The sequence below is a fragment of the Oncorhynchus gorbuscha genome, unplaced genomic scaffold, assembly GCF_021184085.1.
Source record: "Oncorhynchus gorbuscha isolate QuinsamMale2020 ecotype Even-year unplaced genomic scaffold, OgorEven_v1.0 Un_scaffold_918, whole genome shotgun sequence".
Classification (NCBI taxonomy): domain Eukaryota; kingdom Metazoa; phylum Chordata; class Actinopteri; order Salmoniformes; family Salmonidae; genus Oncorhynchus; species Oncorhynchus gorbuscha.
Genome location: NW_025745681.1, coordinates 241,442 through 260,000, shown reverse-complemented (window position 1 = coordinate 260,000; position 18,559 = coordinate 241,442). Strand labels below are relative to the sequence as shown.

The 18,559-nt window shown below is 43.4% G+C and overlaps 1 protein-coding gene across 1 annotated transcript in view; it reads right to left on the bottom strand.

Annotated features, from left to right (window-relative positions):
- The window catches only part of ift122 (intraflagellar transport 122 homolog (Chlamydomonas)), a gene marked incomplete at its 3' end in the record, with an annotated part of 31,888 nt that overhangs the window by 7,957 nt on the left and 5,372 nt on the right, over positions 1-18,559 (bottom strand). The window contains 11 exon segments of the mRNA XM_046334763.1: positions 636-733; positions 990-1,130; positions 4,972-5,074; positions 8,169-8,340; positions 10,432-10,598; positions 11,874-12,035; positions 14,543-14,596; positions 14,823-14,963; positions 15,077-15,274; positions 15,441-15,605; positions 15,747-15,884. Coding sequence (XP_046190719.1) covers positions 636-733; positions 990-1,130; positions 4,972-5,074; positions 8,169-8,340; positions 10,432-10,598; positions 11,874-12,035; positions 14,543-14,596; positions 14,823-14,963; positions 15,077-15,274; positions 15,441-15,605; positions 15,747-15,884 — 1,539 coding nt within the window.

Sequence of the window (18,559 nt, the reverse complement as noted above, 5' to 3'; positions counted from 1 at the left end):
CATTAGCGTACAGCGTCAGCTAGCTCCCATAGTGTTTGATGGCTCAGCACAGCCAGGTGCCTGGGAGAGTTAAAGTGAGGTATAGAGGGTTCCTGCTCTGGACTCAATCACAGGGATTCCTCACCTCAGGGGTGTGACTAGTACTGTGTGTGTGTGTGTGTGTGTGTGTGTGTGTGTGTGTGTGTGTGTGTGTGTGTGTGTGTGTGTGTGTGTGTGTGTGTGTGTGTGTGTGTGTGTGTGTGTGTGTGTGTGTGTGTGTGTGTGTGTGTGTGTGTGTGTGTGTGTGTGTGTGTGTGTGAGAGAACACAGACAAAGGCCAGGGGTACTGCGGCCACAGCAAACCAGCCTAAAGAGACAGAGTGCTTATAACCAGGCATAGCTTGTTTAGAACCAAGCACTGGCCAGGGGGGTGGCGCTGCTGGTGGGAGGGGTTATCCTGATTAATTATCAACCAAAGGATTCCAGAAGCATTTCCTATTTCAACTAAGGGACTGAAGGGATTTTTTGCGGTCTACCTTTCTCAACCCTGCCTATTCTTAACTTCTTTACTTTTCTGAATTCAACCTTAACGTAATCTTAACTATACTTACTTGGCTCTACTCTGTCCCTACCTTCAGCTGTGGTGAGCATCTTACTGTGTAACGCTGTATTGAGTGGTAAACATGGTAGAGCTCAGCCAGGTGCTGGAAACGCTTGAACTTCTTCAGCATCTCCTCCTTCCTCTCCTCGTTTTCTGTGACACAGACATGCACCCCACACACACACACACACACACACACACACACACACACACACACACACACACACACACACACACACACACACACACACACACACACACACACACACACACACACACACACACACACACACACACACACACACACACACACACGCACACACACACCAAAATCAAAATCAACCAGTTACAGTAGGAATTCAGTGGTGATAGTAGTAAGATGTATATTGGTGTCAGTAGACCTACGTACCCCTAGCGATGTCCAGACACTGCATAGAGAGCATCCAGTAATAATATGCTGCGTCATTGAACCTGCTCTCCACCACGGCATTGTGGGTAAGCTGTTCCAACACCTTCACAGCCTCGCTCTGTCGGCCCGCCTTGTGGAAAGCTGCGGTGGGAGGGGAGGAGAGAAGGGAGGGAAGAGACTTAATTGCAGCGAGGAAGGGGGAACATTGCGAGCCAGAGCGGAGCTTAACACTGCTTCTATTGCATGGACAATAGAGTTTCAGCCTTATAGGAGCTGACCCCTTTCCCATTATACCCCTTTCATTCTAAGGCTGCCAGAGTTGAACAATATCACAGAAACACTTACACACCAGGGACAATTTGTACTTAACGTATTCGAGACAATGTTTTCCTCATTTTTCACTAGTAACCACAAACAGACATCTTCTAAAACAAACCCACTCCAAAATTTCAAACAGCATGCCACTTAGAAAGCACAACTCCAATAAACATGTGGTCATTTCCATGCAAAAGGACTCATGAGCACCAATATGCGACGTTCATAGGAGCATGCCACATGTAGGCTTTTTATCATGAACAGGAGTGGAGAAATATGATTTCTTTCTTTCGTCTTGAGAAAATGCAAATGTGCAATTAGGGACTGTGCTGTGTAGACTAAGCCTGCAACTTTTTTCAGCGACATAAAAGCTGACAGCATTTCACTTTCAACCATATAAAATATGCATCGAAGACAAAAACTCAAAAACATGTTGGATCGTTTTCACAGCTTTTCATTTCCTTAATACCGATCAACAAATTGATGTCATTTGGAAATCTTGCACGGAAAATCTCCCCATTCCCTAAGTGTCTCTGGCATGCGAGAGAAGCAGAAATGAATGAGAAAAATGCACCGATGTCAACTAGATCGTGGATGCTATATTCATTCTATCGATTTATGACATTCTGGTGAGCATGGCTTTATTTAATATTCTAGAGCATCAAGTAATGACAGACAATTATGAATATTCTGTTTATTTATGCATGCAGGGATGGAAACTAATGAGCGGGATTTCAATGGTGCATGTAAACTGATCCGAAATTAGACCTAAACCGGAATATGAGCTATTATCTGGAATACGGTGCGCACGTAAACCTACCCACGAGTCCCCTCTCTTTCTATTTACTGTGACCAGCATCCTGACCCCCTGAGCACCGGCCGACACCGGACATCAATGAATGCTGAAAAGTAGTTGAAATTTGGTCAGTCCACCGTGGCCTTGAGTTCAACGTCTACAGATGTAGTTTTCCGGTCCAATCCGGACCAACCTTGATTTCAACGTCTACACATGTAGTTTTCCGGTCCAATCCGGACCAACCTTGATTTCAACGTCTACACATGTAGTTTTCCGGTCCAATCCGGACCAACCTTGATTTCAACGTCTACAGATGTAGTTTTCCGGTCCAATCCGGACCAACCTTGATTTCAACGTCTACACGTAGTTTTCCGGTCCAATCCGGACCAACCTTGATTTCAACGTCTACACATGTAGTTTTCCGGTCCAATCCGGACCAACCTTGATTTCAACGTCCAGATATCTGTTGACCGGACCAAATTTGAACCAACTGTTTCACAGTTTTGAACAACACATTACAGTAAGGCACAGTAGGGTTCAGTAAAGAAAAGTACAGTCGAGTTCAGTACAGTACATAGTAGAGCACACTTGAGTACACTATAATGTACTGAACTATACGCTACTTTACTGAACTATACTCTACTTGACTATGCTGTACTCTACTGTTCTGTCTGGTATTGTACTCTATAGTGCTGTACTTTGATATCCAAACTTGTTAAACATACTGTAGACATCTATGGATGGCTCAGATTTGGTGCGGTCCAACCCAACAAAATGTGGTCTTGTTTGGTGGTGGCGCTGATTAAAATAATAGCCAGTGTGTAGGATAATACCCAAATATGCAAAGGAGGATATTGCATATTTCTACCTTTGTGTACTTATTTAGGATACATCACCATGAAGGTAACGACATTCATATCCATAATTATGCATTTCTGATCAGGGTCAAATTATGACATTTTGTAACCATAATTCTGTTATCAGGTGTAAATCCACTTCAATTACAATAACCAAAATATATTTTTAGGTGTCCTATCATAGCTGACACCCCATTCTTTCTGCAGACATCTTTTAATATTAATTCGGAGCAGATCTTTTTTTGTGTAAAACGAGGTCACATAAAAAAAACTCAGGCAGATTTTACAGAAATTATGTCACCAAATTTTGCATTATTATAAAATGTTTGGTGTGAATTGTTAAAAGTAGTCTTTGTGAATAGAGTTATATGGTTTGTTCAACTATGAAATCAATGTTTTTTGTTTGGCATACATTTTAAAGGGATACTTCGGGATTTTGGCAGAGGCCCTTTGTCTACTTCCCCAGAGTCAGATGAACTTGTGGATACCATTTTTATGTGCTAGCAGATACCTATAGACTTCCAGTCATTCATTGTGTTAACGCGTATTAGCAACGCTACAGGGGCCTAAAGTCAATTACAATCACTGTGGTGGTGGCACAATACAGCATTACTGCCCCACTAAAACACAATACAGTCAGCACGACGCCAGATTACTGCCAGGCTGAAACACAGCCAGGCCTGTTCAACTCTATACTCCACACACAGAGGATATTATGCAGGATGGATTGGATACAGCACTCAGGGTTTTTTATGGATCAAAAAGGAGCTTGGGCGGTGGGCGTGACAGGGGGCGCGATTGGCTCGTTGGTGCTGCTGATTTTGAGAGAAATCTCAAATGTCTACATGGAGATGAGAGAAATTTGGTCAGTTTTAAAGCTAATTTCCTGCAATTCTATGCATTTTGCCGTGGCTAATGCTGTGTTCTTTTGCTCAAACATAATAATAAAATATATTGCTAAATTCATTGTTTTTGGAATTTCTATTCTCCCTGAATGTCTAGCTCCCCCCAACCCCCCTGAAAAATCCCTGGTACTTTATATTAATAATCATAATCATAATTATACACTGAGTGTACAAAAGATTAGGAACGCCTTCCTAATATTGAGTTGCACCACCTTTCGCCCTCAGGAAATCCTCGTTGGGGCATGGACTCTACAAGGTGTCGAAAGCGTTCCACAGGGATGCTGGCCCATGTTGACTCCAATGCTTACCACAGTTGTGTCAAGTTGGCTGGATGTCCTTTGGGTGGTGGATCATTCTTGAAACACACGGGAAACTGTTGAGCAAAAACCCAGCAGCGTTGCAGTTCTTGACACGCTCAAACTGGTGCGCCTGGCACCTACTACCACACCCTTTTTTGTATTTTTGTCTTGCCCATTCACCCTCTGGACACAATCCATGTCTCAATTGTCTTCATCTACACTGATTGAAGTGAATGTAACAGGCGACATCAATAAGGGATCATAGTTTTCACCTGAATTCACCTGGTCAGTCTGTCATGGAAAAAGCAGGTGTTCTTAATATTATGTACACTCAGTGTAAAGCCATGTGGTGATGAGTTCTTCTGCTCACATGGGTAATCATCATTAAGAGTTGCTTGTTATAGTGCTGATTGGAAATATACATGGCATGAAACACTGTAAGCAGTCAGGACTTGCTCTGTCTCTAACTGAGGATCATGTTTTACAGTGAATAGAGAGAGCAGCACTGCAGAGGGAGGAGTGAAGAACGCTTGGATATAATAACACGGGCCAAGCTTGATATGGATTCCATATGTACCCTATGTTATACGAACTGACAATGCCCTTACAGCCCTCTGTGGTTTTCTATGATACATTGATATAGTTCTGATTCCAGAATGATCTGATGATGATTTTTATAGAAACTAGTGATAAGATGTTTCAGCCGACATGTTCTTGGCAAAGTTACCACAAAATGTGGGAACATCAAACATCGAGCTCCTATGACATATTGGGATGAGCATTCTCTCTCTTCTCTTTCTCCATCCTCACCTTTCTGTGCCTCCTCAAAGCGGTCGTTCTCAGCCAGCCACTGAGCGTAGGGCACATAGACGTCATCTTTAAACTGGGCATGTTTCTCCACCAGAGCGAAGGCCTGGGGGAGAGAGGGGAGGAAAGGCTCAATCAGATGCCTTACATATAACCAGATTATATCACTTAGAATATTTATTAGGTTTACTGTATCGTGTGTCTTTGAGGCAATATACCCAGGATAATTTGCCTAGAAATTGTCAGTGATTATTAACACAGGCTTTAAAACAGACACATCTAGCCAAAACATGAATAGAGCTCATTACTAATGTGATATGTTAAGGTTAGCATATTAGACTGATTTCATGTCATGGTCAATTAGTGTGCAGCTATGGTTGTTTGAGTGACATGCTGTAGTAGAATTGTATGACAGTAGCCTACAGAGGCATACCTGCCTGTCATCTTGATTGATTAACCTAATTGTCCAATAGCAAGACTTTCATTAAGCCTTCCACCTTCTCTTTTTCTCGTCCTTTCTCTCTCTCAGGATCAAATGAACGAACGGGTGAGAAAGCTCCTCAGACGCTGTGCATGATTCATACAATATGAATGTGATTTAATGTTCTAGTCTTTTGGCATTCTCTCTGTTTCACAGTGGAAATCACACGTTTGCGCTCAGTTCCACCCATAACTCACTTAAACACTTAGAACATTTAGTATTTTCTCCATGTCTCCCCAGCTAGCACATAACATTCTGAGAAACATATGTTTCTTAGAGCTTGGTTAGAGCGTGGTTGCCCTATGGTTATTTTGCACATAACCTTCCCACAACATTCTGGTAATGGTGCAAGATAACCAGCTAGCACATAACGTTCTGACAACCTTATGTTTCTTAGGTGGGAATTTCAGTAATTCAGCGTAATGTCTCCTACAGGTTTCCTCATTGTTCTATTTAAAGTAATGTTCTCAAATTGTACCAAGAACAACGTTCTTCTGTGGGAATTTCAGTACTTCAGCATAACGTTTTCTGCAGGTTTCCTCATGGTTCTATTTAATGTCATTTTCTCAGAACATTAAGAAAACGACCCATAAAAAACACAAGTAAACATTTTTAACGTTCAAAGAACGTTCTAAGAATGTTATTTATATACATTCAATTTTCAGCGTCACCAAAACTCTGTGTTCAGGTGTGTTGGCCACACCCACTAATTGGCTACACCTAAACTTAATGAGTGCTTGTTTCAATTGAAATGGGGACTATTTTCAATAGACAAAAATCAACAGCTTTGTATGAGTTAAAGAACATTGGCATGCTACAGTAGCTCCATGCTGGTGGCGCAGTGGACTAATTCCATGGACAGAAAACAGAAGATCACAGGATCGAATCGCACGGACACCGTGGCAAAATAAAAATACAAATGTAATGTGTTTACATGACTAGTGCCTAACCAAATGAATTGCCATGTGTCCTATCTGTTCTTGGAGTTCAAAACAGTTAACCCAAAGCTGTGTTATTAAAAATCTTATTAGAACGTTCTCAGAACATTATTTAATTACCTTCAAATAACCTATAATTTCAGTTTTTAGAACAATAATAAAACATTCCCAGAACCTCCCTGCAACCTAAAAAATTAGCATTCCCAGAACAGGCAAAATGTTCACTTCCATTCTCAGAATGTTTAAAATATTTATGGCTTTGTTCCCAGAACTAATGGGAAACCAAAGTTCCCACAACTTCCAAAGAACCAAATATGTTAGCTGGGTCTGTGGTATGCGCTGCTCTGATGGGGCAGTTGAGTCAAAACAGAAAACAGTTCTTAGCTAAGGCTCTTTAGTGCTTTGGACCGCTGGGTGCTTCTCACATTCTAGTCATCCTAGGCAGAGATTTAGAGGAAATCTCTAGCTTGGCCGGCAGCTTTGCTCTGGTTTTATAGAACATGGTTTCAGTTTGTATTGTTCCAGTAAATTTGCAGTGTCATTTTCTGTGTTCTGGGTTAGACCTACACTCAATGGCTAAAAGTATTGTCATTCCAAGTTCCTGGGCATTAATATGGAGTTGGTCCCCTCTTTGCGGCTACAACAGCCTCCACTCTTCTGGGAAGGCTTTCCACTAGATGTTGGAACATTGCTGCGGGGACCTGCTTCCATTAAGCCACAAGAGCATTAGTGAGGTCAGGCAATGATGTTGGGCGATTAGGCCTGGCTCATCTCAAAGATGTTCGATGGAGTTGAGGTCAGGGCTCTGTGCAGGCCAGTCAAGGTGTTACAAAAAGAATTTGACAAACCTTTCCTGTATGGACCTTGCATTGTGCATGGGGGCATTGTCATGGTGAAACAGGAAAGGGCATTCCCCAAACTGTTGCCACAAAGTTGGAAGCACAGAATCGTCTAGAATGTCATTGTATGCTGTAGTGTTACGATTTCCCTTCTCTGCAACTAAGGGGCCTGGCCCGAACCATGAGAAACAGCCCCAGACCATAATTAATCCACCAAACTTTAGAATTGGCACTATACAGTCGGGTAGGTAGCGTTCTCCTATCATCCGCCAAACCCAGATTAGTCCGTCGGACTGCCAGATGGTGAAGGGTGATTCATCACTCCAGAGAACGTGTTTCCACTGCTCCAGAGTCCAAAGGCAACAGGCTTTACACCACTCCAGCCGACGCTTGGGATTGCGCATGGTGATCTTAGGCTTGTGTGTGGCTGCTCGGCCAAGGAAACCCATTTCATGAAGCTCCCGATGAATAGTTGCTTCCGGAGACAGTTTGGAACTCGGTAGTGAGTGTTGCAACCAAGGACAGATGATTTTTCCACACTACGCACTTCAGCGGTCCCATTCTGTGAGGTTTTGTGGCCATTGTTGCTCCTAGACGTTTCCACTTTACAATAACAGCACTTACAGTTGACCAGGGCAGCTCTAGCAGGGCAGACATTTTAAATTTGACGAACTGACTGGCTGGCATCCTATGACAGTGCCACATTGAATGTCACTGAGCTCTGCAGTACGGGCCATTCTTCTGCCAATGTTCGTCTATGGAGATTGTACGGCTGTGTGCTAGATTTTATACACCTGTCAGTAACGGGTGTGGCTGAATTAGCCGAATCCACTAATTTGATGTATGAGGTATACTTTCTGATGAGCCAAGTAAGATACAATACTGTAGCTGTGTCCAACAGGTGTAAGGACCATAAGTGAAATGTGAATGGTTCTGACTGACCTCATCCCAGTGTCGTGCCTCCACGTGCAGATGCACCAGGGCCTGCAGGTCTCCCATCTTGGAGTAGGTCTCAGAGGCATAACCATGGTGCTTCAGCTTCTGGAAATAGGCCGCACACTTAGCCAGTGGTTCGCGCTCCGCCTTATCCAGCTTACGGGCTATGTCAATCAGCCTGATAGGGGAGTTGAGGAGAGATGAGATCAGATGGAGTGGGAGGGTGTGTGTGTTAATGTGTGTAGTATGGGAAGCTGTCAAGCCTGATAAAGCTTAACGGGGCCAACCAGTCTTTCCCTGTGTTTGTTATGCTGGGCCTGCCTTAGCCTAGGTGGTCTGGGCCAGAGTGGGGGTGTGATTGACAAGCAGCAGACACTGGGTCAGAGAGGGAGCCCGTGGGGAGCCTTGATAGGACCACAGGACCAGCCTTATGTATCTGCCTGCTTCCCAATCACACACCCACCACGCTTTCAAATGACACCATGACTCACAGGAGGGACGAAGAGAGGAGAACCAAGAGCTGTGTGGGTATGTATGTATGTACAGTGGGGCAAAAAAGTATTTAGTCTGCCACCAATTGTGCAAGTTCTCCCACTTAAAAATATGAGAGAGGCCTGTAATTCTCATCATAGGTACACTTCAACTATGACAGACAAAATGAGAAAAACAAAATCCAGAAAATCACATTGTAGGATTCTTAATGAATTTATTTGCAAATTATGGTGGAAAATAAGTATTTGGTCACCTACAAACAAGCAAGATTTCTGGCTCTCACAGACCTGTAACTTCTTCTTTAAGAGGCTCCTCTGTCCTCCACTCGTTACCTGTATTAATGGCACCTGTTTGAACTTGTTATCTGTATAAAATACACCTGTCCACAACCTCAAACAGTCACACTCCAAACTCCACTATGGCCAATACCAAAGAGCTGTCAAAAGATACCAGAAACAAAATTGTAGACCTGCACCAGGCTGGGAAGACTGAATCTGCAATAGGTAAGCAGCTTGGTTTGAAGAAATCAACTGTGGGAGCAATTATTAGGAAATGGAAGACATACAAGACCACTGATAATCTCCCTCGATCTGGGGCTCCACGCTAGATCTCACCCCGTGGGGTCAAAATGATCTCAAGAACGGTGAGCAAAAATCCCAGAACCACACGGGGGGACCTAGTGAATGACCTGCAGAGAGCTGAGACCAAAGTAACAAAGCCTACCATCAGTAAAACACTACGCCGCCAGGGACTCAAATCCTGCAGTGCCAGACGTGTCCCCCTGCTTAAGCCAGTACATGTACAGGCCCGTCTGAAGTTTGCTAGAGAGCATTTCGATGATCCAGAAGAAGTGTTCGTCGTGTTTGGAGGACAAAGAATGCTGAGTTGCATCCAAAGAACACCATACCTACTGTGAAGCATGGGGGTGGAAACATCATGCTTTGGGGCTGTTTTTCTGCAAAGGGACCAGGACGACTGATCCGTGTAAAGGAAAGAATGAATGGGGCCATGTATCGTGAGATTTTGAGTGAAAACCTCCTATCAGCAAGGGCATTGAAGATGAAACGTGGCTGGGTCTTTCAGCATGACAATGATCCCAAACACACCGCCCGGGCAACGAAGGAGTGGCTTCCTAAGAAGCATTTCAAGGTCCTGGAGTGGACTAGCCAGTCTCCAGATCTCAACCCCATAGAAAATCTTTTGAGGGAGTTGAAAGTCCATATTGCCCAGCAACAGCCCCAAAATATGTGGTCCTTCTGTAGCTCAGTTGGTAGAGCATGGCGCTTGTAACGCCAGGGTAGTGGGTTCGATTCCCTGGACCACCCATACGTAGAATGTATGCACACATGACTGTAAGTCGCTTTGGATAAAAGCGTCTGCTAAATGGCATATATTATTATTATTATTAAAATATCACTGCTCTAGAAGAGATCTGCATGGAGGAATGGGCCAAAATACCAGCAACAGTGTGTGAAAACCTTGTGAAGACTTACAGAAAACGTTTGACCTCTGTCATTGCCAACAAAGGGTATATTATATGATTATATTATTGACCAAATACTTATTTTCCACCATAATTTGCAAATATATTCATTAAAAATCCTATAATGTGATTTTCAGGATTTTTTTTATCATAGTTGAAGTGTACCTATGATGAAAATTACAGGCTTCTCTCATCTTTTTAAGTGGGAGAACTTGCACAATTGGTGGCTGACTAAATCCTTTTTTGCCCCACTGTATGTATGTATGTATGTGTGTATGTGTGTGTGCTACCCACATGTCGACCCAGCCGTGTTCTCCTATGATGTCGATGGCTTTGAGGTGTTCTCCTGCAGTCAGGTACATCTGAGCAGCGGCCCGCGGCTCCTTGCTGTTCTTAGCCCAGTCGGCCTGCTTGGACATCAGCATGCGAGTGTTTTTAGGGTCTGCCGCGCCCACAAACTCCTACAGAGGGACAGGAAGAGAGGGAGGGTGGGTGAGACAGACAGGCCCATCTGGGTCAGGACCTGGAGAGGGGGGACATGGAGTCACATAAACAGGCCAGGATTCCCCCGCTGGTGTCCTCCAGCGCTAAAATAAATGGCCTCGAGGAACAGATGGCCACACAAATATACAGCAGCACACTCGCACGCATGCACGCACGCACGCACGCACGCACACAGGGAGGGAAAGGAAAATAATTTCCATTCAACAACTGACACTTGGAAACGTGTAATGCTACAGCCTGTGTGTGTGTGTGTGTGTGTGTGTGTGTGTGTGTGTGTGTGTGTGTGTGTGTGTGTGTGTGTGTGTGTGTGTGTGTGTGTGTGTGTGTGTGTGTGTGTGTGTGTGTGTGTGTGTGTGTGTGTGTGTGTGTGTGTGTGTGTGTGTGTGTGTGTGTGTGTGTGTGTCATTGGAATAGCATACACACCCACAGCCCCGCAAGGCAGGATGCCACCAAGCTTAGATTATTTATTTATTCGGGGGGGGGGGGGGGTAGCAAAAGATAGCATAAGAACACATCATGAGCCATGAAATGTATTTATAGAATTACAGGAGATTAGCTTTAAAACTGCAAAAAAAAACGTGTAGAATAGCAGGAAATTACTTCTAAAATAGCAATAATTTTTCAGAGCCTCATGGTAAAATATTATGATATTAGCAATAAACCTGCACAAAATGTTTCCTTAAAAATGTATAAAATGTATAAAATGTATTTATTTATTTTAAAAATGTAAATGGTGTGCGTGTGTGTATTGCCGGGATAATATATAGCGAGACATCTAGTGATGTATGTGAAGGAGATCTGCCAATGTACAGGTCCTCTATTTGGCATAAGTACACAGTGAGTGAAAACACATGCTGGGATTACCTCTACATGCTCCCGTAGTTTGAACGTCTGTGTGTGTGTGTGTGTGTGTGTGTGTGTGTGTGTGTGTGTGTGTGTGTGTGTGTGTGTGTGTGTGTGTGTGTGTGTGTGTGTGTGTGTGTGTGTGTGTGTGTGTGTGTGTGTGTGTGTGTGTGTGTGTGTGTGTGTGTGTGTGTGTGTGTGTGTGTGTGTGTGTGATCTCACATGTTTGAACATATTGTATGTAGAGCCTGTGTGCAACGTGCATTAGTGTGTGGGTGTACAGTATAGGCACATTCAAACATTCATCGAAAGTCTGTGATTGTCCAATGTCTAACACTCACCTTTAGCCATACTTGAGGTTATGCGAGTGTGTGAGTACTCGTACTCACCTTAGCGTACTCAAACATGCGCAGGTCAGTGTACATGCTGAGAGCTCTGGAGTCCAAGCCAGTCCTCTTGTAGAGCCTGGCAGCCTCGTGGAATTTCCCCTGGTAGGCATAGACATCCGCAAGGAACAGCTCAGTGTCGCTCTCACCTCTCTTCTTCCTCTCCTGCCAATCCATCGGCATGGACACAGAGAAAGACATGAGATAACAAAGTGGAGTCAGTTTCACCCTGATACTCCACTATCAGTCCATAGTCTCATGTACACCGAGTTTACAAAACATTAAGAACACCTTCCTAATATTGAGTTGCTAGCCCATGTTGACTCCAATGCTTACCACAGTTGTGTCAAGTCTTGACACGGGAAACTGTTGAACATGAAAAACCCAGCAGCGCTGCAGTTCTTAACACAACCCGGTGCGCCTGGCACCTACTACCATACCCCGTTCAAAGGCACTTAAATATTGTCTTGCCCATTCACCCTCTGAATGGCACACAAACACAATCCATGTCTCAAGGCTTAAAAATCCTTCATCTACTGTTTGAAATGGATTTAAGATCAACAAGGGATCATAGGTTTCCCCTGGATTCACCTGGTCCGTCTATGTCATGGAAAGAGCAGGTGTTCTTAATGTTTTGTACACTCAGTTTTTTTCATACAGTATGCAAACACAGACACAAAGCCTGTTTCGTGGAATTCAATGATCCATTGTTTCCATGTCTACACTCAACACGCAAAAAGAACATGACAATCAAAGACTGAAAGTCCAAAGCAGCTTTTTTAACTCAATATTAACTCATTGCTAGGTGACAATTAAGAACCTTACTGTGATTGTTTTCCATCAAAATAGCTTCTTTGCAAAGAGCAATTTCTCAAGCAAGAATTTTGCTAGGACTGTCTGGGAGTGGTCTGTGTGGGGAGGGGGAAACTAGCTGTTATTGGCCAAGGGGTGTGGAACTCTCTTTTTTATTGGTCTATTAACTCATTTACCGCTTGGTGATGTTACCAGGCAGACCAAAACTCCATCCCAACAAAACAGGCTGAAATTACAGGTGGTCTTTTTTAAATAGCTCTTACACTAAATGTGCATTATCATATTCTTCACAATTTCACACTATTATTCCAACCTCAGTGTGGAAATATATAAAACACAGGAAATTCCGTTTAAGACTCCACTGGGCCTTTAATCAGGGAAACGCATGCAATTCCAACAATTCCCTTCCTCTGTCTCACCTTGATGCAGTGGCGTGTATTAATGGGTGCCAAAACATGTACTAAGAATTATTATTATTATTTTTATTTTTTCGTCTCTCTGTGTTTTCAGAATTTTCCTTAAATTCACAAGAGGCTGAATATACTGTATCTCTCCAGAGAAAGCATCCGAGTGAGCGAAACAGCGCTCCTCTGTCTCCGTATGTGTAGGCCAGCTATCTGGTCATAAAGAGTATGACATTGTTGCAGCCCGTAGCATTGAATGCAAGGGAAGCCACAGACCAATCACTGAGTGAGCTCAACTGTGAATGGTCCTGGCACACCAAAGAAAAGAGAAGCCAGTTTGGATTTGGCTTCACTCCTATCACAGAGAACTACATCATCGATAGAAACAACTTGAAATGTTGCATCTCGTTATGTTGTTGTCCTCCGGTGGCTAGCTAGCTAAACTTGGCCCTTTCCTAAATTAGCCATGGATGGAGACAGGGATTTGGACATGTGGTTTTAGTTAAATCCCCATACTGGCCAATGATTATAATGGGGATTCTGATCCAAACATAAACTGCATTGTGCCCCTGGCCTGAGAGGATGGATGTTCAATATGTAACTAGATGTAGAAGGCTAATGTTAACTAGCTAACGTTGTCCATGAAAGGAAGTTAGGCTAGCCAGCAAGCATTTTAGCCAGGTAAATAAAAATTCTATAAACGTGTGTACTGTATGACAGTACATAGACTGTTTCGTCAACATGAAAGAGAGGAGGATGGCATTCATTGGCGTTTCTCTGCAAGTAGGGTGAGTCAACATATTTTTTTAATTTGCACAAACGCACACACACACACAAATCAGAAACCATGTAGAGCCACACCATAAATGTTTTTTGGTATTTTTTAATTGTCACTGTATTAGACTAAGCATAGGTGATTAGATGATGTTGACTTGTACTAACTCTCCACGGTTCTAAATCAATGGTTGTTTAGTAGTCTGAAAATGTCGGAAACATGTACTTTCTTGACCATGCTGTAGGTCATGTAGCTATTGGTTACATGCATTATGCTTTGTAGACTTCACCAGACAGAGGTTGCTCTCTGGTTTTATGATGAAATAAAGGTGTGATTGAATTTATTTTGCCACTGTCTTCTTATTGTCTCGGCCTTAGGTCTATATATCACAGTCGCAAGGCATATGAACTAACAGGTTATAAAGCAAACAACGCAATAATCACAACAGCTATGTTGTAATATGGCATTTGTTTCTGGCTTAGCTTCTTACCCATCATGCACCGCTACTGCTTTGATGACGTCATGGGCAGCTCTGGTCAGCCAGTAAATCCATCCTGATTAAAGCTATGTGGTCTGTTCTGTTTTCTACAGCCACAAACTCTGATCTTGGATTCATACAATTCAGACTAATCCATTATTCATTATTCATGTGAGGGGAGTGTGTCTGTGCCATATTGTACCTCAATGCTGTTGATGAGCTCCAGGTAGCGCAGGTCTCGTACTCTGATGAATGCCTGAGAGAGAGACACACGGGTAAACAGAATGAGTGGAACTCTTACAGTATCCAGAGAATCCACTCAGACCACATCCTTCAGCTATTCTATCACACTAGTCAAACGAGGATGAGAGAGGTTCAACATACAAATAGCTTCAGGCTGCACCATCTAGTGATGGACACTAGCATTGCAGTGGTTCCTGGTTGAAAACGTGTGTGTGTGTGTGTGTGTGTGTGTGTCTGACCTTCTTAGAGGTGTCAAAGTCGAGGCCCTCCAGTGCTTCCGTGGCCAGATCCCTCCAGTCACTGTCAGTCACACCCAGGCAGGCGATCTGATAGGCCTCCTTGAACATCCTCCTCTCCAGATACTGGTACATGGGAGCCGACTAGGGAGAAGGGAAAGGAAGAGGGAACCAGTCAATTCAACATATAATTAGAAACACAAATAAACAGAAGAAAAATAAAGCTCAGTTCTTCAAGTATTAGTCTTCCAGCCCACCTGAGGCACCTCCACAGCGGACATGGAGTACACGTGCAGGCAGAAGATCTTGGAGCCGTTGTAGCCCACCACGAAGCCCTGCAGCTTCTGCTGATGCACTGGGAAGTTACTGGCCTTGATGTTGAGGTAGCCACTGCCTGAGAAACACAGCATGTCCTCACACTGGGTGTTCCAGGCTACGCTGTTAGCATTGGGCTCCTGGGAAGTAGGGAAGTTAGGGGAAACAGAGGCGAAGGAAAGGAGTGGGACAGCAAGGGAGACGGGTGTTATACTTTACCCCCACAAACATAACCGGTGAACCCTAATTTTAAACTGAAGCCACCTCGACCGTGGCCTTAGTAACTCTTGACCCCTAACCTCTGACCTGGAAGAGCAGCTCCTTGGTGTGGATGTCGTAAACCAGGCAGGTGTTGTGTTCGTCCACCACGGCCAGCTTGCTGCGGGATGTACTCATGTCCAGACAACGCACAGACGTAGACTGCTTCAGCAGAGTGATGGCAAATGGGTTGTCAACAAAGATCTTTAGGATCTGAAGAGAAAATTAATAACACAGGATTTGATTGAATTGAGGCACAGGAAATAGCATCTCAATAAGACTAACCTGGATAAATACAAGTAAGTTAGCTAAGAGTTTGTGTGTACTGTATGTCTGTCTGTCAGTCATACTCACAGCTCCATTCTTCAGCCCCACCAGTAGGCCCTCTCTGCCCGGTGGGCCACCAATCACTTTGATGTAGCGAATCAGAGACTCCATAAGCCACTCCTTCTCCTTGATACTGGTGAAGGACAGACACTGCAGCCTCTTCTCCTGAAGAGGAGGGTCAGAGAGGAGACAGTGACAATTTGCCTGACGACTCGCTACATACTGTACTTCATTGTGAGATCATTGAAGTAATTTGCCATCATTGAAGTAATTTGTGATGTCAATATGAGGGGTGATGTACAAAACAAAGTCATCAGCGATTGGATCATTTCTAACCAATCAGAGTATCAAAGGCATTTACGAATTTTCAAAACCCTGCTTTACCCATATGTGTTCTGGATCTGACCCAACTCATCGGTTTCTGGGACTAATCAGAATGTCTAGAATGTGTTTCTAGAAATCATTGGGGAGGTACTTAGATCCAGACTCATTGTAGAGAAGAAACTAACGTCTGTGGGCGTGGCGTATCTTTAGGCCAGAGCAAGGAGTTTAGATAGCCAGACAAAGTAAGAATACCACCATGTTAAAACACCAGAGCATCAAACACAGGCATATCTATTTAGTATATTTTATGCATTATCTGGCCACTACTGTAATTCATTCATCACTACCACTTTGTCTACTTTTAATATTTTACACTTGCTCTTAATATATCCTTCTAATCTTTCTATCCATATTTTTCATTCTCATTCAATGCTCTGTGAAGATAAAGTCTGATTTGATTTGACACAGACAACCACAGCCCGGTCAGAGGTTAGACAGTCTTAACAGAGAAACCATCAGCCTCAGTTGGTGAAGCTGTAGCAGGGCTATTAGAGGCAGATTTAAAGCACTTCTGTCACACACACACAGATTTAGGGGAAAATAATACACAGAGTTAACTCCGGACTGCTCGCCCTCCCCTCCTCCTCTCTGTCAAACCACAGAGACACAAACCAGAGAGGAAACCACCAGAGACATCCAGCCAGGTTCCACAGTGCTGTGTTGGTAACCTCTCACGCCTCGCCGCCTCATTTAGGCTGTCTGATGGCTGAGGAAAAGAGACTAAGTGACAGAGTCTCTATTTTTTTATTTCACCTTTATTTAACCAGATAGGCCAGTTGAGAACAAGTTCTCATTTCCAACTGCAACCTGGCCAAGATAAAGCAAAGCAGTGTGACATAAACAACACAGAGTTACACATGAAATAAACAAATGTACAGTCTATAACACAATAGAAAAGTATATATACAGTGTGTGTAAATTAAGTAAGATTAGGGAGGTAAGGCAATAAATAGGCCATATTGGCAAAATAATGAAAATTTAGCAGTTAAACACTGGAGTGATAGATGTGCAGAAGATGAATGTGCAAGTAGAAATACTGGGGTGCAAATGAGCAACAAAATAAATAATAATATGGGGATGAGGTAGTTGGGTGGGCTATTTACAGATGGGCTGTGTACAGGTGCAATGATCTGTAATCTGCTCTGACATCCGGTGCTTGAAGTTAGTGAGGGAGATACGAGTCTCCAGCTTTAGTGATTTTTGCAATTCTTTCTAGTCATTGGCAGCAGAGAACTAGAAGGAAAGGCAGCCAAAGGAGTAATTGGCTTTGGGGGTGACCAGTGAAATATACCTGCTGGAGCACGTGCTACGGGTGGGTGCTGCTATGGTGACCAGTGAGCTGAGATAAGGTGGAGTTTAACCTAGCAAAGTCTTATAGATGACCTGGAGCCAGTGGGTTTGGCGACAAATATGAAGTGAGGGCCAGCCAACGAGAGCATACAGGTCACAGTGGTGGGTAGTATATGGGGCTCTGGTGACAAAACAGATGACACTGTGATAAACTGCATCGAATTTGCTGAGTAGAGTGTTGGAGGCTATTTTGAAAATGACATCGCCAAAGTCAAGGATCGATAGGATAGTCAGTTTAACGAGGGCAGCATGAGAGAAGGATGCATTGTTGTGAAATAGGAAGCCTACACCCTTAAGCTGGGGTAGGCAACTAGATTCAGCCACGGGCCAATTTTTATCAGAGCGGATGGTCGGGTGCCGGGAAATAATTATAATAATTTGTACACTGGAAATTGACCACAACTAAGCCCATACAGAGGTTCTATTGGATTACATTGAGACATAATCACATAATGTCTCTTTTTTTATTTGTGGAAATACTTGGGAACAGATTTCCATGGTAATTGTACAGTCTTTTTTAACAACAAAAATAAAGAAACCCCCCCCCAAAAAAATGATTTGATATTTATTTTTTTAACCAAAAACTTTAGGGGTCCCAATAAAAAAAAAACACTTGCGGGCTGTTTTTTGCCCACGGGCTGCCTGTTGTCACCCCTGCCCTAAAGGAGCACAGATACAGCTGGAGCCTATAAGAAGGATAGGAAGAAACATCTGGACGACCACTGGCTCTAACCATCCATCTCTGGCCTCTCTCTCTAGGGTGTTTTGGAGTAGCGACGCAGCGCTAACCGCTAATTCACTGGGTTTCAAATATGATAACAGCATGCTAATGTCTCTCGGCAGGGTCTTTCGCAATCTGTCACCGATGCATTAGTATAATTCACATGAGACGATGTCTCTGCAGGCCAGTGTTACTGAGTTTGTGTTGGTATGGCACTTTAGGGACATGCTTATAACGGAGTGTTTGAGAAAAGCCTCAAGCCAAAAGCAAATCCCGGGACAACAGTTATTAATCAAAGTATTTAGTCTAAATACAGACATTAATGTGAGCAAATAATATGACACAACTACCACTATAGTTTAGATGTGTGTCTGGGGGAAGTAGG